This window comes from Chaetura pelagica, unplaced genomic scaffold (genome assembly GCF_000747805.2).
Source record: "Chaetura pelagica isolate M959 unplaced genomic scaffold, ChaPel_1.0 scaffold45, whole genome shotgun sequence".
In the NCBI taxonomy this organism is placed as follows: Eukaryota; Metazoa; Chordata; class Aves; order Apodiformes; family Apodidae; genus Chaetura; species Chaetura pelagica.
In genome coordinates this window covers 5,313,102-5,336,460 of record NW_009953217.1, presented here as the reverse complement: position 1 = coordinate 5,336,460, position 23,359 = coordinate 5,313,102, and the positions used below count along the sequence as shown (strand labels likewise).

Genomic DNA, 23,359 nt, shown 5'->3' with positions numbered 1-23,359 from the left:
CTCTCCTTCCCTCCCCGGGCCCGGCTCCGGCCCGCCCTTGCCCTCGGGGGAGGGGAAGCCTGGGCTCAAGCATCTCTGCCTCGCTCTCCTCAGCTCTGCTTTTCCCTCCGTGTTCCCGAGGTTGTCCCTCCGGCTCACCCTTCCCTCGGTGCTCCCCCCCCCGATAATTCTCCCATCGATGGGTGCAGCTGAACGTCTCGTTTCCTTTTCATCGTGCGCTTGTTTTCTTTAACGTTTCGTGTCCTGCATCTAGAGTTGGTTGCTCTCTTTTATTTCCTCCGTCTCTGTAGTGTGATTGCAGGCGTTCAGAAAGGCGATAAAAGCTTGCTCGGCGTTTCGCTTTGTGCCCGTGCGAAGGCTCACCTGGCTGCTCGTCCCCGGGGTCACGGCTGGGGAGAGAAAGTGAATCTGTGCTTAAGATTTGCTGCTCGTATCTGGCTTTTCTTAGGGCGTGCTGCCTGTGCTGCGTAGCCTGCCACATTAGTGCCTAAATTAACATGTATACAGGTGAAAGTTCTCAGCTGTTCTAGCTCTTGGTTATTTTGTATCGTGAAGACTTGTACTCACTAAAAAGCGTTCGCGTGTGTTTTCGAGGGGAATGATCTGCAAAATACTACAAATATAAGCTAAGAGGCTTCAGGGTGTGTGATGGGTTGTTTTAGCAGACTGCATGAGTCGAGATGATGCTCTGTGATGCTGTATACCTAGTCTTTTAAGTCTAGGGTTATATATCTGGCATGCTCAGTGACCTTAGCATTTTTTATTCTGTCTTTTATTAGTATTACTTCTGAAATAATTTAAGGGATTCAGATGGAAAACTTTTTTAAAAATAGTTTTCTCAGCTTTCTGCCCACATTGCTTCTGTTTCTTCAGCATGTTTTTTTTTTTATCAGAGGTACTAAATGAGGTTTACAGCCTATGGCTCTGTGAAAGCTTCATCAGCATGAATTTCTGTCTCTGATGCTTAATCTTTTGTGCACTCTGATGCTTAATCTAAACTAGTGCACTTCTCAGCGAAGGCTCTTCACAGCTCTCAGATGCACGTTACAGATTTTTGTAGCTGTATGTTTTTGCACATACTCATTGAATTGTGCTGGCCTGTTAAGATGAAGTCATCCTGTATGCCAGGGTGGAAGCTTTCATCTAGGCCTAGGCGATGAGCCTCTTACAAAGTTTTGAGTTGTGTCCTTTGCTTTTTTAGCTCTGGGAAGGACTTTCAAAATGGAAATAAGAAATCCTGTTTACAGTTTAAAAATATCCTTGTTATTGTTTTAGTGTTAGAAATCAAAGCAAATACCCAGTCCCAAACTTGTTAATGTAGCTTATGGTACAAGCTGTATTTTATTATGGTGTACTTTATCATCTGAGCTAGGGTAAGTAAATGAGTGTAGATAATCTTGGTACTAACTGCACTGGTTTACACTTGCAGTCTGATTTAGGAAGGTATTTGGGAATAGTACTTCCAAGATGTATGCTATATGTAGTCCCGCTCTCATCAACAGTGTTAGAAGTGTATTTAACAGACAATGTGTTAGAGCTAAAATATTGCACCACAGATCAGAGATTACAAGAAGCCCTACGATGGCAGTTGTTGCCCTTTTTTGGCATCACTATGCTAGTGAGCAGATACAGGGGAAACGGGGCCACTTTCTGCCCCTCCAAATGGTATTTTAGGTTCTATACTGGAACTGTTTCCCCTCCAAAACTACATAAGGTTATATTTTATTTATAACTTACTCTAATGCATCGTGTCTGTTATGCATGATATACAAAATTACTAACAAAAAAATCCAGATTACTAGTTCAGTTGAAATATGTACTTTGCTCCTGTGTTTTCTACTCTGAAATTCTTAATGTGGAACACTGAATTTGATAGGTTGTGCTCTTAATTATTGCTCTTCTGCCTTGGGTGTGAAATGACAGGGAGCAAAGTCTCAGTTTATATTATATACTTGATAAGGACAGTGTTGGATGCACTTGTAGTTAAATGCCATAGCAACTGTAATGTATTCTAGTGCCTAACATACGAACTACTGTGACTAAATAAGATTGCTTATCAATCAGCAGAGGTATGGGTTATGCAGTTTAATGCTTCATGTTTCTGATCTTGCTTTGATAGCTAATGCAGTGAGGATCTGCAGAAGCTGCTCCCTTGGGGGGCGGGGCAGAGGGCAAGCTGTGAGTGTGCAGATGGAGAGGTTTCCCGCAACTGCAAAATCCATCTACATTTGTGCACCTTAATGAAGGAAAGCAGAGCAGGCTCTGATGGTTTTATTTTAGATGCAAAGGTAATGTGTAAGACTTGAGAGATATACAAGTGCATTGTGCCACAGGGCTTGTAATATGGAGAACAAGTGACTTAACTCTTAAAATCCTCCACTCTTCCTTTTTTTCCTGGTTCTTATTTTTCTGGATTATTGGATTAGGGAGTTGAAAACAATAACATTCTTTTAATTATATTAATTAAAAGGGTAAATGAAGTATTCTTAGGGTAGTGCTGCTATGATCAGTCTTCCATTTTGATTTTGCAGCAGAGAATAATGTTTGAGAAATATTGATCGTTACATAAAATAACAGCACAGGAACCAGGGGAAAATGTTGGCTGAAGCTGTACATGAGTGTTCTCTCATCTGGGTTTGGAAACCCTTGAAGGCATTTAACTATTTTCCCTAGTGCAGTCATTTTTATCATAATCAGGTTTTGAGTAAAAATAAACTTAGCAGAGTGGTATATTTATTGCTATGTAGTGGTTGCACTTTCTCAGCTTCGTAATCAGAAAAGGCATGTCATCAGGCAAACCCCCAATTCGGTGTTCTCCAGTTAAATGTGGCCAAAAATGTGTCCTTTGATACAGGCCTGCATCTTACTTGGAAATTTTGTTGCTGGGGGGTGAAGTGGTTAATAACTGGATATCCATGTCAGTGTCCCTTTCCTAACCTGTTCTTTGTTTTCAGTATTTCTGCATGTGAAATAGGGGGATGACCACAGTGCAAACAAAGTTTTAGCCAAAATCCTCAGCACTTTCTAGGACTGCAGGACATTCATTGGGCAATTTAGTCATGCAGTCAAGTGTGTTACTCTAAATTAATTTATCCAAACGTATGCAAGTGTTGTGTTTTTGGGTTTGTTTTGTTATTCCTTCTCTTTTGCTTAGAAGTTGTTTTGAGAGGTTTTGGTGTGAAGTTCTATGTGACTTTCCCTTCCTATGGGATTATCAACCTCAGAGTCAGCTGGGACTGATTTCAGACCGAGTCTGAAGTTTCAAAACTACCTTTCAGACATAATAAAGTGTGAAAGGTTTTTGGGATTGTCTCCTCCTCCTAAATATGTGTGTGTGGAGGATTTTTTTTCTTCTTCTTTCTGAAAAAACCTCAACTCAACCTGTTAAGAAGCTGTACTTTAAACACACTGAAACAGTGATAAAAATATGAGTGTGTTGAGCTTTAAATTTCCAGTGTGAATTGCTCTTCATCCAGTTGGCCAGTGGTAATTTGTCAAGGTTGATCATTTGACAGTTAAAAACAAGTCATCTTTTTGGAAAGAAATGGTGAATGGCAGTGTGATAGGGATATTCAGCTTTTGGAAGTCCTTTTTGTCATAAGGCTTACATGAAGTATTATCACTGCTGCAAGTAACTGCGTGCAACTTATAAACATGAACACAGTTGGAAGAAAACAATTTTGAAGCTCAAATCTTACATTTCTTGGCTTGAATTTGACTGTGTTGCTACAAAGACATCTTTGTGTTACTGATGTGCTGTGGAAATGTGATATGATAGGAGATGTTAAGGTAATCAATAGATGAATGTTAAAGTAACACTGAAAGAATATTTAAAGCACTTGGCAGCAGTTTTTTCAAAGTTTTGCTCCTTCCTACTGTCTCAAAGAAAAGGCCTACTTTTGAGGATGGATCGTTTAAAATGAAGTCTGAAAAGTATGTGCATGAAGAGGTTTGAAACAGAAAAAAAATAATCACAAATAGAATGATCTGTAAGGCATAGATATTTATATTAAAAGATGAAAACAGAAAACATAATGGGATCTATGGCTGTGTAATATTTTCTTTTGAGACTGTTCAAAGTTACATGAAAAGGCAGCATTTTCATCTCTCTGTGAGGGTCAGGTTGGTGATCTGGGGAGGACTCCATAGTTACAAAGATCAGATACAGCCTGTAATATTTCTTTCCTCCTAACTATTGTATTGATATGGAGACAGTACCCTGTAATGATAGAGCAAGTACAGAGATTTCTGCCCTGTTTATATGTGCTTTGAGGTAGCATAGGTTGGGTATGGGTATCAGTACTTGGTAATTAACATGTTTGGGTCTGTGTGATAAGGGGAACAGAGAGCTGATACAAGTTACCCAACCCCAATGGGTTAGTGCAAGGATCAGAGCAGAGAATTAGGGGATGTAATTGGTGGCTGGTTACCAGCTTCTTCCCCCTGGGGAGAGGGCTGGGATAAGCATTTCCCTTCAGTCACTCAGGCTTCAAGCACTTGCTTAACCTGAGGTGGAAACATGAAAGGAGCCATGAGAGCTGCTTCTCCTGGTGGTCCGTGAGCTGAGCTGCTGGCCTCAGGGACGGGACAACAGCTATTTGCTCCCCTGCTCTTATCAGAGCTGTCTTTAAGATTTCTGGAAGATGAGAGGTAGCAACCTTTCCTGTTTGTTGTAAGTAATGGGGTACTAGCTTGAGAGTTGAAGAGTGTGGCTCAGGGACACTTGCATTTTATAAATAATTACACATTTTCTTAGCATCATCCAGCCCACGGAAACAGAGGTAACTTGAGTTGGTCTTTTAAACATATTTTCTTAAGGAAATAAGGCTTATGGGTTCACAGTGTGTGAATGTTATTGCATCAGTCCATCTCCTGTACCCCTGTGTATGGCTCTTGAACCTGTTGCCTGCCTTCCATCAAATTTGACAGATGGTAGAGGTTTTTTAGATGGAAAGCTTCTGCAAGTTTCTTAAAAATAGGTGTTTTTCTCAAGTGAAGAGATGCTATGTGCTACTTCACTGAGGAAGAGGTCAAGTCAGACTCCCCCAGAAAGATATGACAGATGCCCTAGTTTCACAAATGGATTTATAGGTACTCTTGAGAACAGAAATTTGTATTTGTAGGACACCAGGCTCTGTTAGTTCCGTGATAAACCTGTTTAGGAGTGGGAATCTCCATCCCATAGCAGAAGTAATACTTACCAATTGAGTAGGTGTACAGCTCAAGTTGAAAACTAATACTTCGCCAACATAGTAATTTTTAAAATGCTTTTTGTGTTGATGCTTTGTCATAGCTTTCAGCTGTGATCTAGAAATTAAATTAACAGATTGATTTGATAGTTAATAAAAATATATCTTTGCTGTGGAATATCTCACAGAATGTCAGTTGAAAGGGAATTCCTGAGGTCATGTAGTCCAACCTCCTACTCAAAGCAGGGCTGATGTCAAAATTAGATCAATTTGCTCAGCTAGTCCACTCAGTATTTCCAAAATATCCAGGGATGGAGATTCCACAACATCTCTGGGCAGCTTCTAGTGTTTAACCAACTGCCCAATGAAACTTCTGCCCTTAAAAATGAGTTTCCTTTGCTGCAACTTGCAGCTGTCACCTCTTGTTCTTTGTACCTCTTACCTCTGAGTTTGGATCCATTTTCTCTATATCTCCCTTTATGTAATTTAGAACAGCAATTAGATGGTTTCCACCCCCACCTTTTTTCTTTTTCCCTCTGCTACCCTATACAGACTGTTTCCTTAATTTTTTCTTCTATGTCATGTCCTTCAGCCCTGTGTGCATCCTAATGGTTTTCTGCTGGACTTGTTCCAATACTGGGAGAAAGAAGAACTGGAGGCAGTATTCCAGATGTGGCCTTGCAACAGTAATCACTTTCCTTCACCCGCTGGCACTTAATAATGCAGCCCAGTCTGTGGTTAGCTTCCATGGCTGTTGGTAGGTGCTGCTAATGGATGAAGTTGGATGTTCTGATGATCTGGAAAATCCTTCTACTTGCACTTATTGAGGTATTTTAGGAGCTTTTCAAATAATGTCTGAAGAAAATCCCCAAACCCCACAACATTTTATTAGATTATGTCAATTGTATTTGGTGTTGATTTCCAAACTGCTCAAATGAAGCATATGGAGCCATAAACGTATTTTACTGTGTAACCTTTATGGTGTTGTAAGGTAAATTGATAGTATATGTGAAATGCAGCAAAGTGTTGCTAGTTTCAGGTGATTTATCTCTTGTCAGACCTAGATTCTGTTAATTGTTAGGTCAGTTATTAGGAAGTTAGTTGCTTGTGGATAGATCTATTCACAGATCAGAAGGGAGATTATTTTCCTTTGCTTTATTACAAATTTGGGGCATATACAGAAGCTATTCTTAAACTCATCTCTTTGCAAGGTACCTTAAAAGCCAACACACAACACGTTATTATCAGCTTTGACCAGGCAGATTGGTGAGATCCAAGTAGGACTAAATGTCACGAACACAGAAAGGGTTACTTGATGAGATACTGGCAAGCTGAGCTTTCTTGTGATCCATCAGCACACAGTTGCTTGGCTTCTGTTTCAGAGCGTTCCTGTCTCCAGCCTTTCCCACTAGGCTAGAGCTATTGGAGGGGCAGCCTCATGTCCCCTGCAGAAGGGACACACCCTGGCTGTCACCTGGCAGGTGACAGGGCTTCAGGTGCCTTGGTTGCTTCCATGCAGGCTGAAGGAAGGGCTGCCAGAAACGTTGCTCTCTGTCTCCTCAGGCCCGGTACCTTCTCAGTGGTGGATTAAATCACAGTAACCTGAATTCTGTAAAGGAAAAAATCTCTTCTCTTGGAATTTCTTATTTTGTATTTTAAGAGAATTTTCATAAAATACTGAAATGCTCTGTGATGATTAGAATGCAAATGAGAGTTTTTGTTACATTATAGAAAGTAATTCGTCTATGTTGTGGGTGTGTTTTAAGTACCAGCAACTTGCAATTAGGCTTAGAGTTTATGATATGCAATTACTTCATTTTGCAGTTTTCCTTAAAATTAGCAACTCTCACTGCAGTACCTTGCTTGTTTGGAGGAAATGCAGTTTGCTCCACCAAATATTGCTGATTTGTCCTGAGTAAAACTTGAAGTCATTTGAGGCCCAAAAATCGATACTCCCCAAACTGCTTCAGTCTGGATTTTGCACACTTTTATTGGGATTTGAATGGTGCAGAGAACCCCAAATGACATTCAGGCCGACTTTTATATTGGATTGTTTCATAATTGTGAAATGTCTTCCTTTTAGTTACAGTAGCCAACATGCCTCAGTGCTGATACTCTGTCTAAACAAAACACAAAACTGCAAATATATTGAGGGGCTAGGGTTTACTGTGGGTATGTCTTTTTAAAAAGATGGAAGACATGGTAAAAATGCCTTGTAAGCTGATACTGAAGGAAAGTAACTTCAGATAGTGGCAATATGCACACTCTAGCCTAGTGGGTTTGTTGTTTTATTTTGCAAGTGGAATACTGAACTAACCATGGTAGCGTGGACAGTAGCAATGAGCGTGCTTTCTCTAATGCTTTGTGATAGTATTTTGCACTGATGTTTTTACAGGTTTAGGAAAACCTCTGCTTCTGAGTATGCATGAAGAATTTTTTTCAGTGATTTATTGATTTTCTGTTGGAGTGAAATATCGTGAGCTACCTCTTCCGGAGATTTATATTGTGTGGAATCAACTAAATAAGATAATAATTGGAAAATATAGTAAATATCTTGCTCTTGTGTTTTTTCCTTTTTCTAAAGCTGATTTTAGGAGGAATAGTTGGAATGTAAGTCAAATTAGAACCCTATTAAAAAGTATACCATCTTGGATGATTTGTTAATAGTGGTACCACTTGCAGCTCTCACGTAGTGCTCTGACTTCTCTAGAGGAAAGGGGAAATATTTCCAATGTGCATTTGTAGTGTCTGCTTTGGTGCTAGGGTGGCAGTGGTGGTTGTTTTTCCTCAAGTAACATCGGTTATTTGACTGACAGTGGTGTCACTGTCTTGGTGGCTTTTTGTTGTCTCTCGAGAAGCCCTAAGCACAGGAGGAGGAAGTCGGTGCTCCATGGCTTGTGTGGAGGTTTAGCTTTCATGACAATCGAGCCAAGACACTTAAGCTGTGGTTTGCATGACTGACTTGTGGTGATCTCTGTGCTGCTTCTCAAGGGACAGCCGTTCCTTCAGCACCTCGGGTTGTATCATGCCTTGCTCTACTCTTTTCCTGGTGCTGAAAACTGTTGGAAAGCTGATATAGCTGAAATGTTACTTCATAAAAATAAGATAAAAATGTAAGTTAGACAGTTGATGTGACTGATGTAGGACCTCGTTAGTGCTAGTGCTGAATAAGAATATGCAAGTAAATACATCAGTGTTTCTGCTCTTTAGTCACTTTGACTTGGATCTGCCTCAGATCTCTGAACTGTCACAAAGAAAGCCACCACTCCAACCAAAAAAGTGAGAAAGGGGCAGGGTTGTCAGGCACAAAAAGGAGAGTGAACCACAACTACTCCTTTTAATTCACTGAGCCCTTAGGTTGCCTCAGATGTTGTTGAGCTCTTACAATTTTACCCTGATTCCCATAGGAATTGTCTTTACATTTATACAGAGAAAAGTAAGATAGTGATATTTAATATCATCATACCATATCAAAATCAGTGGGTGATTTTGGAATGAGGGATTTATTTGCAGGTAGCCAAAGGGCTTTTAAGCCTAACAGTGAAGTTTTGCCTAACTGTTAAATTGGGCATAGATGCTATCAAAGGAAATACTGGCAGTAGAGAACCTGTACACCTCTAAATTGGGGAGGGTAAGTGGGAAGCAGTCAAAATACTAAGATGTAAGACTTGTCTAATTTCTGAAGACCAACTTGAACTGAAGCAGCATTGTGTAGGCATATATGATGATTTGAAGTCAGTGCTTCACAGCTAAAGGTATAGAAAGAAAAATACATATTGGAAGAGATTGAGAGAAGTGATAGTTTTTGTTGAACAACTACAATTGATGGAAACACCAGGAAGGTAATTGACATCCTTAGCCAAACAATACAGAACCTTGGCTGAAACAACTAGTGTTTTTATAATACTAGTGTTAAGGTGTAGTTCTAGAATTGCTGCTCTTCATAGTTCTGCTTAGTAGGTGCTAACAAAACACATATCATCTGGTCTGCCACACCCGGGATTATGAATTGACTGAGCTGGCAAAAGTAATTTATTTAACAGACTCCATTTTGCATGACTAGCTATTTGTTTTCAAAATACTAGGAGTGATCTCAGGAATTAAACTATGAAGTCATTATTATGTGCCTAGTAAGTACTTTAGAATTGTAATGCTTTGGGAGGTTTATCAGATGTAAGTTTTCAAATTCTGAGAAATAAAATTGTGCCTTTGTAACCTATTAGAATTATTTGAGTCGATAGATGAGAACAAATCTCCTCTGGGAGCTTAAAAAACAGCCTTGAGAATTTATGGTGTGAAGGGCAAGAACCTGTAGTAGATCAGAAACTGCCAAGGAGTAAAATCACTTATGAGTAATTATTTCTGTCACAGGAGGAAAGAGTTGGCATAGTTGTGCCAGAAACCTTTAATATTAGGATTGATTTTGAATGTTATGAGAAAGATGACTGAAAAAGTAGGTGGCAAAGGTGAAGGTTACATTTTGAAGCAGTGAGCTTCAGAGGTTAACTAAAAACATGACAGAGTAGTCTGCACAAATCTGCACCCATGACACCACCTTTTCTCCACCCCAAAAAATTGTAGCAAATAGTCTGTTATTACTGCTGGTTATTACTACATCACAATACTTGTTATTTTTCTTACACTCTTAAAAATAAGTTTAAGTTGTTTGCATTGTAATTTGATAAGTGTCAGCATGTTGCAGAAATGTCTGTGATCGAGTTAAATGCAGACTAAATGAAAATATTAAAAATCTTCATAGATCAGCTTGTTTGCTGGGAATTATTTTTGCCTTTCCTCTTTTGGTTGCAAGCAGAATTATTCAGTATTTCAGAAAGATTCTTATCCCTGGATATGCCCTTGGAATCTTGTTTCCACAGCAACATAAAGCTACTGATAGAACATCCCTTTTTAACTTAAAATCAGTATTTTATTCAGAGCTGTAATTAGGATGCTTGCTGGTAGCATTAAGTATCTCTATGTGTATGTATGCATATGCTGAGAACTGTCTGTGTAATAGCCATAAGGTGAATAATCCTAGAAGTGTTGGAAGAATATCCCATGATGGGATAAGCCTTCAGGCAGCATGGCAGAGAAGTATGCTGAAGATGGGGGTGCCGACAGAGTAGGCAGTTGTTTTTCAATGGTTATATGAAGAAACAGCCCTCTGTGGGGTGTAACTATTGCCAGGAGCTGGCTCCTTTCCTCCCAGCAGCTGCAGCATGCTCTCACTTGTTCCAGTTCTGCTCCAAAATGAAACATGTGAAGAATAGAAATGGATGGAAGAACATGCAGCAGCCATTGTGGGTAGAAGGAGCTAAGCTTTGGCACTTGTCCCAATCTGTCTCGTGGAAAACTTTCCTTCCTTGAGAAGGAATTAATGGGAGAGGGGCTCCATGTCCAAGGTTCGTCTTAGCAATTCATGTGCTGTTTTCTGTAGGCTGGTCAGATACTGTGGGATACTTTCTGGTCATTGCATTTGGAGGCAGTTCCATCCTGGACTACATTTTAAAAAGGAAGCTGGTACTGGAGCAGTAGAAAGGGTAAAACACTGGCTTTAAAAGTTGTATGGCACAGCTTCTTGGGTTGTAAATGCTCCTTTGTTTATTTTTCAGCTGTGCAAGATGTTTTACTTTGACAAAACCTGATTATGTATTTACAAGATATTTAATATTAGGAATGTTAAATTCTACTGCTAAGGCCCATATTGATATTCACGTGGTATATAAGCTATCTAAATAATGGTGCCATTGCAGGTTGTCTCAGCATAGTGACCACATCTTGAAATGGGAATTACGTATACTGGAGTTGGGCAGTTGCAAAATCTGTACTTAAATTTATCACATTACAGATAAATAGCACTCGCAGCTGAATGGCTGCATCAGCTCATAAAAGCTGCACATCATTGGGGTGGAAATAAATCCTTCCTTCTGAAGATTTAAACTGTCAGTAACTAGTTTTATCTTAATGGGAATAATACACAGGCTGTTAAAGGAAAAGTTCTGTGTGCAGTCATTGGTACATGTAGTTAATGACTAGAAAACTAAGGCTATACATTAGCATTTTAAAAGTTGTTAGAATGTGGGCTGTTATTCCCACTTTACAGATTTGTGTATTTTCTGGAAAAAAGTCAAGATGATAGAAGGTTCTTTTAGAAGGAGTTTTAGTTAATTGCTTCAGTGAAAATATAAGCAGTTGTTGTGAGATTGAGTAGAAGATGAAATTCTGGACAGCTAGGTTAGACTGCACACACTGCAGAATAACACTTCCAGAATACAAATAATGTAAACTTAGGTGATGAGGGTGGTAGAGGGATGGATGTATATGTGGAGCTATTCCTTTCTGGACTGTAGGGGGAGCACAGGCGATTATTAGTTGTAAAATTAGATCTCTAATTCTAGCTAAGGCTAAGCAAGATGAATCCAGTGTTAAGTGACAAGTAAGCTGTTACTAACTGCAGTGAGTTAATGCATCGAGGGTTTGGATTTGCACTTTTTATAGTTGTTTCATTTACGATCACTGCAAGTGGGCACTGTGTGAGCAGCACATTTCTAGAGCAGTGTTCTAGAGAACAGTGGTTACATCTGGTGTTGATGGCAGCTGGATGGAGATTGTGAGGAACTGGCTTCAGAAAATGGTTCAGTCTTACCTATAAATGACCCAATTTTGTTAGCTAACAGTGTTTTCCAAGTAGTGAAGGAGATATTGCTGTATGGTTTCATAGGCCAAATATGTGTCTGATTATAACATATGTGCAGAAGAGATGACAGGACTCTTCAGTTCTACCGAATTTCAGTCTAATATGTAGCTTTATAGTTTTCTATTGCACATGTCAAATTGAAAAAGTACTGTTTCTTAAAGGTCAGAGTTTACTCAAAGCCGTATTTGCATTGAGGGCTGTGACTGAGACTGTGGCATGGTGTTAACTTCATAATGCAGATTCTCTGTGTACCCATATTATGCATGGCATTGAAAATATTATGCATAAGCAAGTGTACCTGTATGATTAGCTTCCTGCACATAGAAATTGAGATAATCTTTCATACATTTAAGCAAGTTACAGAAAAGCTTATGTTTCAGAAGTGTAACAACAGAAATAAATCCAGTGTCCCTTTTAATGTTTCAACAAGGTAGTATTTCAGTTTTGCTCTCCTTAGCTGAGGCTTTGCAGTGGTAACAGCCAGGCATGCCCAGCTACATTAGTGTGGTGGATCTTCTGATACCAACAGAAAAATTACTGATGCCATCTTTACTGCAACTAGTCATCTTTTTTTCCCCACATTGAATCATGTGTTTATAGTTGAACCATCTGAAAGCAAAACGACCCACCCTTTTTTAAATAACAGTATAAACCTTTTGCTAAGGACACAATTGAAGAACTTTAAGTGAAACAGCTGCCAGAGAGCAAATCTTGGTATGTTTAATTGATAGAGTCAAGTTCATTGAATCTGTATGTGGAAAGATGTGTATTTTTTCATCAATAACCAACCATTGCGTGAGAAGCAATAACTTAGAGATTGATCATATATTGTAAGAGATTAGGAGCTTTTATTTAAGCAGCATCAGTTGGTAAGCATTGGCATGTTGCTTGCTCTGTGTGGCTGCTGCTGTCCAGTTCTTTGAAAGGAAGATCCTGCACTGTGGGAGAAAAAAAAAAGCTTAAGTTAGTGCAAAGAAGGAGGTAGGAGATTTGTTTGTAACAGTAAAATGGTCCTTAGGATTCTTTCGTTTCTTTCCCAAATACAGATTGCTAATTCTTCAGAATGATTTCTACTTTTCTGCTTGTGACTTGCCTTACTGGTGTATTATAAACACAGCAGGTGATTAACTGATTATCTAAGAAAATTGCTGAAGACAAAGTGCTCTTGAGGGCTAAGCCAAGTTCCATTTATGGCACTTCGTTATTATCTATTTTGGGACTTATGAACTGCTAATATGTTATCTATACATATGTAATAGCAACAGTTGTGATTAATACATGCTTAGCATGTGGAATTTCAAAGCACTCTGGAGCGTTTGAGTTCAGTGTTTCTGGAGGCAAATAAGTGGTGCAGTCTGTGGTTACAGGCAGCAGCTGCAGACACAGGTCGGGGATTCTGCAGAAAAATTATGCACAAGGGATGTCACTGTGTGTGCACAAGCTGTGTGGAGATCTTACTGGTGGCACAAATTCGGTGTCGTTTTTATTAGTGAAAGTGAGAAACACTTTTGCATACAGTGGTAACAGTACTGTTTCAAAAACACCTTGTTGCACCATAAATCTGCTTAGTGACAGAAGCACCTTGATGTGGCCAAGCATTTTGATTCATTTTAGGTCTCCTTTCCTAATTGGATTTTCATATTTCGTTTTGCTTTACCTGATCACCAGCTACTGGATATCTCAGCAGAGTAAGGCCAGTTCAGAGTGTTTCAAAGAATGTTCTGGGAATCAATTGTAGAAAACTGGTGGAATGTAAAGCCTGTTGGGATAGTATGTTTATTTCTTTATATTAAATAATTGAGACTAACAAAAATGTTTAAATGTGTTCCTGATTATTTTTTAATTTCTAAACAATGCAGTAGTGAACAAAATTAATTTGAAAGGAACAAGTATCATATACACACATTTGAATTATAATTTCTTAAATCACTTAAATATACTTTTAATACAAAGAGAAGTTGTTATAATGAGATGCTTTGTCATTCATAAAAGGAAGGCAACAGAAAACAACCTAAAATGTATAAGGTTTGGTAACATTTTTACTAAATAATAACTTCAATCCAAATTTCAGAAAAATATGTATGTTTTACTGAGATTTTTTACTAGGCTTAGGCTGTGATATTCTCCATAAATGCGTAGGCATTGTGAACAGAAATGCTGCTTCATTGGTATAGCTAGGAAGGCTGATCTGAGCTTCTGAAATCCTAGCACTGTGAAGGTGGCAGCCTGTGTGTGTGCCGGTCACCTTGTTACCTCCTCCTGCTGCTTGCTTTTGCTTTGTGTGTGTAGTCTGATACATTCTTTCTCTTCTCTGTCACCCTAGGAATTGTACTTTGAAAGATGTTTTCACAAATTCTCTATCCCTGTTGTTTTTTTGTGTCTGTTCCTCATGGAGATGTGTACAGTGTAGCTTAATAGAGGAGTAAAAGGTCGTTGCAATTGCAGGAGTTAGACATAGAATGTGGAATTATACTGCTTGAAGGGTGATTTCTGAAGGCTTTTCTGTGCCACAAAGTGGATGGTTTAACTCAAGATGAACTTTTCTCTCAAACTTCTTGATCTGAGCATATAGGAAAGGCTCCACCTTGTTTGTTCTACAGTCAGATAAAGATGGTGAATACTTTTTTTCTTCAGGTGCCTGAGAATCAGCAGACTCTTAAGTCAGCTGGGAAAGCTAATGACTTGTAGATAGCCAGATAGGCTGGTGATAGTACACCAGTATTTTGTCTGTTCATCAAAACAAAAGATACATGTCACTGTCAGCTCTCCATTTGATAAGTGTTTGTATAACAAATGCACTATCCCTCTTGTCAATTGAATTCACGTTCTTCCTTTCTCAATTTAATGAATTTAATATTCCTTGTAATGAATGTTATTGATTCTCTTGTAGTTCTGCCTATGACAACGTCAACAAAGTTCGAGTTGCTATAAAGAAAATCAGTCCTTTTGAGCATCAGACATATTGCCAGAGAACTCTGAGAGAGATTAAGATCCTACTGCGCTTCAGGCATGAGAATATTATTGGAATAAATGATATTATCAGAGCTCCGACTATTGAGCAAATGAAAGATGTGTATCCTTTCAAAGTTTTAAGTTACTCTGCATAGTTAGTGATGGTTGCTTCCTCCTCTGCTTTGATTAATTCTCTGTTTTAATTGTCTTCCTTACTAAATGTAATAAAAGTTGGCTTCTGTTATTGTAAATTGAAAGGGAAGATCATAGTGTTTGATAGGTTTATAGACACGTAGATTTGATATGTTGGTGAATGCTGATTTCATTTGTTCTTTTGCAGGAAAAGAAAAAACTGTTAATTTATATCTTCCAAGCCAAAGAACTCAACTTTGTAGAGGTTTAGTTTAGTCACTTAATGCTAAAATGCTGTTTGCTCTCTATGGAGCTGTTGTGTTAGAGCTATCTGATAGCTTTGAGGAGAAAATGAAATGGCTGGGCTCTGCTGTAATTGTCAACATTTTTCTTAAAGAATAGACTAGGTACATACTTGGGGAAAAAATAAAAACAAAGCAAAACACCCCCCCCAGTTTTGCAGTGCTTCCTGTATATGTGAGAAGTCTCAAACTGCACATGGACAGGTAAACATGCTTAATTAATAGATACAAATCTGGCCTTTGTATTATACTAATTATTCTTTCCTGGGAAACTTGGCTTTGTGTAGGTATGACTTCATGTGGATATCTGACATATGAAGTAGTCCTAGCTGGAAAACTCTACCTGAGAGACAAGGCCTGGTCTAGAGTCAGCCAGCTTAATTTAGGATGATTAATTTGGGAGGACCACATCCTGGTGTCTCTTAATTCTGTAAAGGGCTGCATCATGTAGCAGGATTGATTTAATTCAAAACTTGTAAAGCAAGAAGCAACTACATAGCTTAATGATTGTCATGAAGCAGACAAATAAGAGAGAAAAATTGCTATACAAGTTTCACCTGGGACTGTATGTTGATATCTAACATGATACCACATCAGGTTTGCTGCCTTACATCTGATGCCTTACAGATACATTGTGCAAGACCTTATGGAGACAGATCTTTACAAGCTCTTAAAGACTCAACACCTCAGCAACGACCACATTTGTTATTTTCTTTACCAGATTCTGAGAGGGTTAAAATATATCCATTCAGCCAATGTGCTTCATCGTGACCTCAAACCTTCAAATTTGCTGCTTAACACCACTTGTGATCTCAAGGTTAGTTGAAATTTCTTACAAATTTTACTCCCATGGTCTTCATAAGCTACCTGCTATAACCATGAATGTGGTTTTGTTATTGAGGATTAATGTGATTTTTATCCTGGAAAGATTGCCAAAACATTACTGGTTTTGATAAAATAATTATTAAGATTTTAGTGACTAAGAACTCTCTGCTATGCTGTTTTAATGAGTGCATCACTGTTTCCATCTGGAGGCTGACTGTGAAACAGCCACTTGAAAGCTGGGTGCAAATACTGATCTGAAGCAGAGTTGTGTTTACCTACAAAGTCAACTCAACACTGTGTGTATTGCAAGTCTTGGTTTCTCTGTTTAAACTGTTAATTGTTCATTGTTGGAAAAGGACTTCGTATTAGCGGGCAACTCAAATGGGCTGTGAAATCCATTGCTGCTGAACTGCACAGCAATTACTTGGAGAGGGAACGTTCCTAATTTGTATTTCTAGTGATGGGCTCTCTACTAGTTAATGCTACAGAACGATGATCTTAGAGCTGTTACGATTCCTGGAAACTGTCAGCTCAATTCTTAGTGGCATTCAGTAAAGCAAACCAAGTGTGAAGAATCAAAACAGAAATAGACAATAAAACAGAAAACATGCTATTCATATAACTTCCTGTTGGTTTTGAATCTTCGGTTCTGTATGATCATAGTTATCACACTTCTCCCTATGATACCCATTTAAAATGAGGAGACCACGACCACAAAGTACTCTCCATATCAGGAAGACCTATTTAGCCTGGGTCTCCTCTGCTGGAAGATACTTCTTGAGGAAAAGAGAGAATACAAAGGAATTTGGTAAAATTGTTAGTGCTGTAGGGAGGGTGAGAACAGAGAGAGTTGGTGAACAGTTGTTCACTATCTTTACCTACTAAAAGAGCTGGGGAGGGGGCAGGAAATGAAAGGAGCAGGTGGCAGATTCAGTGTGAAAGGACATGGTAGTTACCTTGCAGCATTGTTAAGCTGTGGAATTTGGTATCACAAAGCGCTATAGGTATAGAAGATAATGTGATTTGAAAAAACCACCAAGCAAGTTTATAAAAGAGAAAACTACCAAATGCTACCTGTGGTTTTGAGTCCCGAGGTGGCAAATCCATGGAAGATGGGAGAGACTGGTAGAGAAGCACTGAAGTATGTTCCTTTTTACACTTTAAGTGCTTGCTGTTGGCCACTGAGGGACTGAGATTACAGAGTTTACATTACTTTGATCTGATGTAGTACAACTGTGTTTGTTGTGTACTGTGTTGCACCTAATTACACTCTTTATAGTAGCTCTAGCTTTCTCAAAAAAAAAAAATAAATTAAAAAATACCTTCTTCAAAATGTAGACCTCTTGCTGGCTGTACAAGTTTATCACAATTGCAAGAAAAGTCTTTGCTGTTCATATAATGGTCCATTCGGGTACTGGCTACACGATCAGTTTGCTTTACATTCCCACTGCTACTTGTCAGCTTTTCCTAATGCCCCGTGCTGCTGGACTGGTCACCCCTGACTCTTGCTATGGGATTTCAGCAGCTGTTATTTCATCAGATCCCTTCAAGGCATTAACCCCTTCATGGAAAAAATGCAGTAAAATCTACAATGACTGTGCAATAGAAGCAGGAAAGAACACTTGGAGTGTAACTCTGCTATCTGCAATTAAAGGCAATAAAATAATTAAAGGTAATGTTTTAACATAAGATGGTAATGAAGAAGGAAGGTAAGCCCAGCATGTGACAAAATCATATCATACCACCTCAGTGAGTTCTGTTCCGATTTCTTAAGATTATTTTAAAAACAGCATGTCAAGGCAGTATGTGCTTTCTACTTGCACAGTAGTATATATGACAGAGCATATAGTTTTTCATAACCTAAAGGGAACTCTGGTATTCTATTAATACCACATCTAAAGTTTAAACAACAGAATTGGAGAGAAAACTAGTACTTATTAGGCTGTGTTTGATGAATGCTGAACTTGTACTAACTTGTTTCTTTGAGGGCCATTCTGCAAGTCTGTGTGTCAGCTGTGTATGTGTGTGCATGCTTACAGACCTGTTACTGCACACAAACTCAAAACAGCACCCTGTGAAAATAAACAATTTAAAATTACACTTTCTGAAGAAAGTTTGTTCGTCTTTAAAATTACACTTTCTGAAGAAAGTTTGTTTCAGAAACCATTTACCATTTTGTTCAGAAACCATTACCACCATTCAGTGGTAATGCTGTCATCTTCTTTCCTTAGTGGTGGTATGAGAGAGCTGTTGATCTCTTCTGGAGTTGAGAGTCCTACATGTCATAACAAGAGCTCCTTCTTTCTTCTCCCTTAAACATGACTTTGACCTCCAGATCACAGATTCTGTTTCCAGAAAATAACTGTATGAGTCTCTATTGACACAGTTTGTCTGTGAGCCCTATAGCTTGTCCTAAGCAGCTGAAAGGCTCAGGGCAGAAGTGCAGAACCTAAAGCTGTTTCTGTTTTCTCAGACTAAGGCTTTAGATATGACTTACCACATAGTGAACAAAAGTTTTTGAAACGATATTTGACTTAACTGCTGTCTCTTGTTATGTATATCCAGCTAAAGATTAGATTTGAGAGTCCCTGAAAACTACTACCTTGGAATCTCCCTCCAGTGAGAGTCCGGGGTAATAAAGATACTGATCTTCTCTTTTGTAGCCTGGCATGTTTCCCATGAATGAGATTAATGTATCCTGACATGCTAGAGGCTGGAATATACTATAAAATAGTATAATGTGTTTATAAATATTTTCACATGCCCTTGTGATTATCTGCATCCAGCAATTTGACCTGTTTTGGATTTTGGTAAATGAAAGAAGTTACATTAAAACTATCATGACCATGTAAGTTCCCTAGCACAGTGGCATTAATATGTCAGAAAACAAGCTCCAAGTTACTTCAAACAGATTCTCCATGAGTATGTATCAGTGTCTTCAGTGCACCAGTTTACTCTAGCTGAGAAGCTATTTTTACTTGGTTGGGATGTTAACATGCTGTATAAATATTATTTTTAAGTTGTTCTTTTTTATCTATGTAGTGAATACTTCCAAGTATTAAACATCCAAGAATTGTTACTTTCATAGGCTTGAAAGGAAGGTGATGAGAGAAGGGGTTTTTTTGAGGAAAACTGTAAAGTATTGCCTTTTTCAGGATTTTACTGATTACTCTAGAGACTACTGTTTCAACTACTGTCTCATCATTAACATAAACTTCATGTGAGCCTCTCCTTGTCTACTAATGTGTGCGTGGTCCTCACAAGTCTTCCCATCTGCTTGCTAGCTTGATCCAATGTTAAGCCATCTCTGTTTAAAAAAATCTAAACAAACCAAGCAAACAGCATATCCGGTACTGATTACAATAACATTGTTTTCAAGAAGTGGAAGCTAAATATATAAATAGGGTGCTGGTGTATCATTTATTTACTTACTAGGGAAGTTATTCCTTCTCTCTTAGTAGCATCTGTGCTGTCTCTCCGAGGGATGAAGCAGTGACTGACATACCTGTCTTTCATTATGCAGTTTTTTATTCTCTGCTATGACTTAGACAAAATGCCAAGAAAATCTTGCCTGTCATTATGTTGCTCTCACAGTTTCTTTCTTCTTTTGTTTTAACTCTGATCGAGAAGCCTACCACCTTCTGGTGCTTTGACGTTTACGAATTATTTTTTAAAACGACACAGTGGATTTTTTTTTTTCCCCCTGAGTGGGATAGTTGCTTTGTTAAACGTGTCCTGTTGCCGCAGGGCAAGAACTGCCTGCCCTCAGCAGGTACAGTCTCTGCTGCCTCCCTTACTCCCGGGACTTGGGACAGAACGCTATGGCCTCCAGCTTCTCTTTCATTTCGCCCCGCTGAGGCTCCTGGTCAGCTCTGCAGCTGCTGAAAACGCTGGTAAACAGCCAAAAGCCTCTTTTGCAGCTTCAACCTTGATGCCTTTCTCGCTAATGGTGTTTCTTATTTTCTGCTGAACCTGCTTCTGCTGCAGTCAGCAGGGGCTTTTTGTCATTTTAATGTACTTTCTTTGTCATTAATGTTCCCACCTGCGTTTTTCTACTTCAGAGATTCACAGGCGCCTTTAATTCAGTTTTCTTCTCACTGTAGACCAGAGAGTGTCTTTTTTTTTTGTCTTAATAATAAGTCCTAGTGCTTTGCTTCTGTGTAATACTGCAATTCTGCACCTTTCCTTGCCTACTGTCTTACCCAGCTTTTTTTCTGAGGTTAGGAGAAAGAAGTTGCAACCATTTTTTCTGACTGCATAGTTTTCTGAAGTCCATAAATCAGCTGTCCTCTGCAGTTTCTTCACCTCTGTCTTTATGGGACACTCCCCTGATTACTTGTACTTACTCTTTTTATGTAAGCTGCTCACAAGGCAGCTGCTCTGTTTCCATAGCATGGGATGTTTTGTTTAACATGCTTAAAGGGGTTTTTTTTTTGTTTTGTTTGCTAAGGATTGAGGGTTTGGGTTGTGTTGTTTGTTGTTTTTTTTTTTTTTTTTTAGTAAATAGCTAAAGTTGGAGGAGTTGTTCCATGCAGCCTGGCTTATGATTACATCATTGCCTCTTCTGTCCCTCTGTTGAACAGTCAGCTGCTGAGCCTTGTCTTTCAGATGGAGCTTTTAGTCAGCTGAATCCCTTCTTTCTTAACTGATCTATCAGTTCATAGACTGTCCCTCCAGGAAAACGAAGGTTTCCAGGATGCAATGAGGATTGTGCATTTTTGGTAGCATTATTCATTACAGTCTTTATTGATTGCAACATATTATCCGTTTGCATTTTTAATATAATTGGTGTATACAATTAGCTATCAAAGAGTAAACTGTTCTAAAACATATGCATCAGAGGAGCCTCCTGTTTGCTACTCCTACATTTGGTGCCTTGTTTTGCTGAGAATACATATTCTTTCATTCAAATAGGCTTTGTGTGGAAATTGATCATAAACTGGTATTTGGTGGTAGCAAAAGCATATGAATGTCTAATGTGTCACTCAACACTTGCCATTTGCCTTTTGGAAGGTAAGAAAGGAACTGCTGCTGTATTCTAAAACAATGTATTGACTTTTAAAGTTTTCTTTGTTTCTCTCTGGAGAGAGGATACAAAGCGGCTCTGAAAGCCACTCCTACCCGGAATATAGATAGAGCTGCTCTTTCCTTTTTACTGAGCTTACTAGTCTAGATCAGTGTTAATTTTTCTTTTCATGGTTAGATAAAATGCTTTTCTTGATACAGGGCTGAGAAATGTTATCTTGGTTTTTTTTAAGCTCATGCTTCCTCCAGAAGCCTACAGTCTCTCCAGTCTTCCATTGTCTCATGATTGGATAGGATGTTTCTCATGCAAAGATGCAGTTATGCTGGTAGCTTTTGTAAAAAGGGGTTTTGAACTTTGCTACAAATGTGTTGGGAGGTAATTTTGTTTTCTGAAAATCTAAGTATCTTTCTCTTTTCAGTTTCTGGTAAATTTCTAGTGCCAGGTTGGAGCAGTATATCTTGCCACCTATCTGACAGAGAAGGTGTTAACTTAAACACAAATTGTGTACCAGAAACATTTTTTTTCCCCCAAACCACTTACTCTTTGTGGCCCATGCATGGCCTTATCAGATACTCATTGAACTTAATCTAAAATGTTATTCTTCATCTTCGTGCAATAATTTGTTTCTAAAAATGTAGGTTACCATCCCTGTATTTGTAGGTGTTACCTCATGTGTTGGAGTATTGGGAACTGTATGTCCAATGTCTAATATGCTTTGTTTTTTTTTAAATTTCCTTAAAACCAGATTTGTGACTTTGGACTGGCACGTGTTGCAGATCCAGATCATGATCACACAGGATTCTTGACAGAATACGTGGCCACACGTTGGTACCGGGCTCCTGAAATCATGCTGAATTCTAAGGTAAGACCCACAGTGCTCTAACCCTGCTGCTGAGAGTTGTTCCCTTGAGTGTGCCAGTTTTGCTTTCCCTGGGCCCCTTCTGCATTTCTAGGATGAGGGCACATGTGCAGTCTTGAGGAAATGTGGTTATGGATTTGCAGTATAGTTGTTGGCTTCCAATGCATTTGTGATTCCAGGTACAATTCTTGGATACTACAACTGAGTGAACATCTGCATAAGTTCCCACGTGTCCAGTTCCTTGCCAATCATGAGACTTTTTCCATGGAATGCTCTTCTACAGAGCAGGACATGAGTACTAGCAATATTACCACTCTCTTCACCAAGTCTTGCAAATATCTTAGTATTACCTTGACATCTTGATTTATGTTTAGAATGTATAATGAGGGTGAATCTGCTTCTGAAGGCGTGAGATCTTAGTTGTATGCCAATCTTAATTGTATTCCCATAGTCTTAATGAAATAATACCTTCATTTTTTTTAACACATGGAATTATTAAGTTTTTCTGTTGCTGTTTTAAGGTGTATCCAGTAGCTGTGTTGTGTGACTAATTTGTGTGAACTTTCATAATTCACTGAAGTAACATCTTGCTGCAATTACGCAAAAATTTCCTTGACAGAAACGTGTTTTTCCTTTACTTGCAGGGTTACACCAAGTCTATTGACATCTGGTCAGTAGGCTGTATTCTGGCAGAGATGCTCTCCAACAGACCTATCTTTCCAGGAAAACACTACCTTGACCAACTTAACCATATCCTTGGTAAGCTTTATATAAAAGCTTCCACATCCCCCTGTCTCTGCATCTTTTCTACCAGCTAAGCTGTTTTTTGTCGCTCACTTCTTTCTCTTGTTGGCCAGTGTGTAACTTATGGATCTGCAAGTGTATCATCAGTTCCCTGTAGTTATGTCTGCACTGATTTCTACAACAAATCATTAAGGATACTTAAAAATGTATTTCCTACATCAACAGAGATATTTTTTAAATTGAAAAAAATTGTTCAAAAACTCAAATACACTATTAGGTCCTTATAATTTTTTTCCATAGATAAGCCACTTAATGGGATCTTTTAAACAGATTACTGCTCACTAGAAAACTCAAATGCATTCATTTATTTACAAGAAAAAATGACTTAAACTTTTTTACTAAAGGTTTCAAAAAAGAATCAAAGATACTTTGTACTCTTAAAATATTTAGTCTGCAATCTTTCCAGCAGTTTTAATATTGAGTTTTAGTAAATGTGATATAACTGTTTTTTAATGTACTTTTCATAGGGTGCAGTAGTTTGTATTTATTTTTTTAGGCATACTTGGATCCCCTTCCCAAGAAGATTTGAATTGTATAATAAATTTAAAGGCCAGAAACTACTTGCTTTCCCTA

The 23,359-nt window shown here is 38.6% G+C and overlaps 1 protein-coding gene across 1 annotated transcript in view; it reads left to right on the top strand.

The window, feature by feature from the left end:
- Nucleotides 1–14,771: 14,771 nt before the first annotated feature.
- Nucleotides 14,772–23,359, top strand: part of MAPK1 (mitogen-activated protein kinase 1) — a gene marked incomplete at its 5' end in the record, with an annotated part of 16,302 nt that continues 7,714 nt past the window's right edge. The window contains 5 exons of the mRNA XM_009997661.1: nt 14,772–14,959; nt 15,900–16,089; nt 21,869–21,985; nt 22,627–22,741; nt 23,283–23,355. Coding sequence (XP_009995963.1) covers nt 14,772–14,959; nt 15,900–16,089; nt 21,869–21,985; nt 22,627–22,741; nt 23,283–23,355 — 683 coding nt within the window. The remainder of the gene's footprint in view (nt 14,960–15,899; nt 16,090–21,868; nt 21,986–22,626; nt 22,742–23,282; nt 23,356–23,359) is intronic.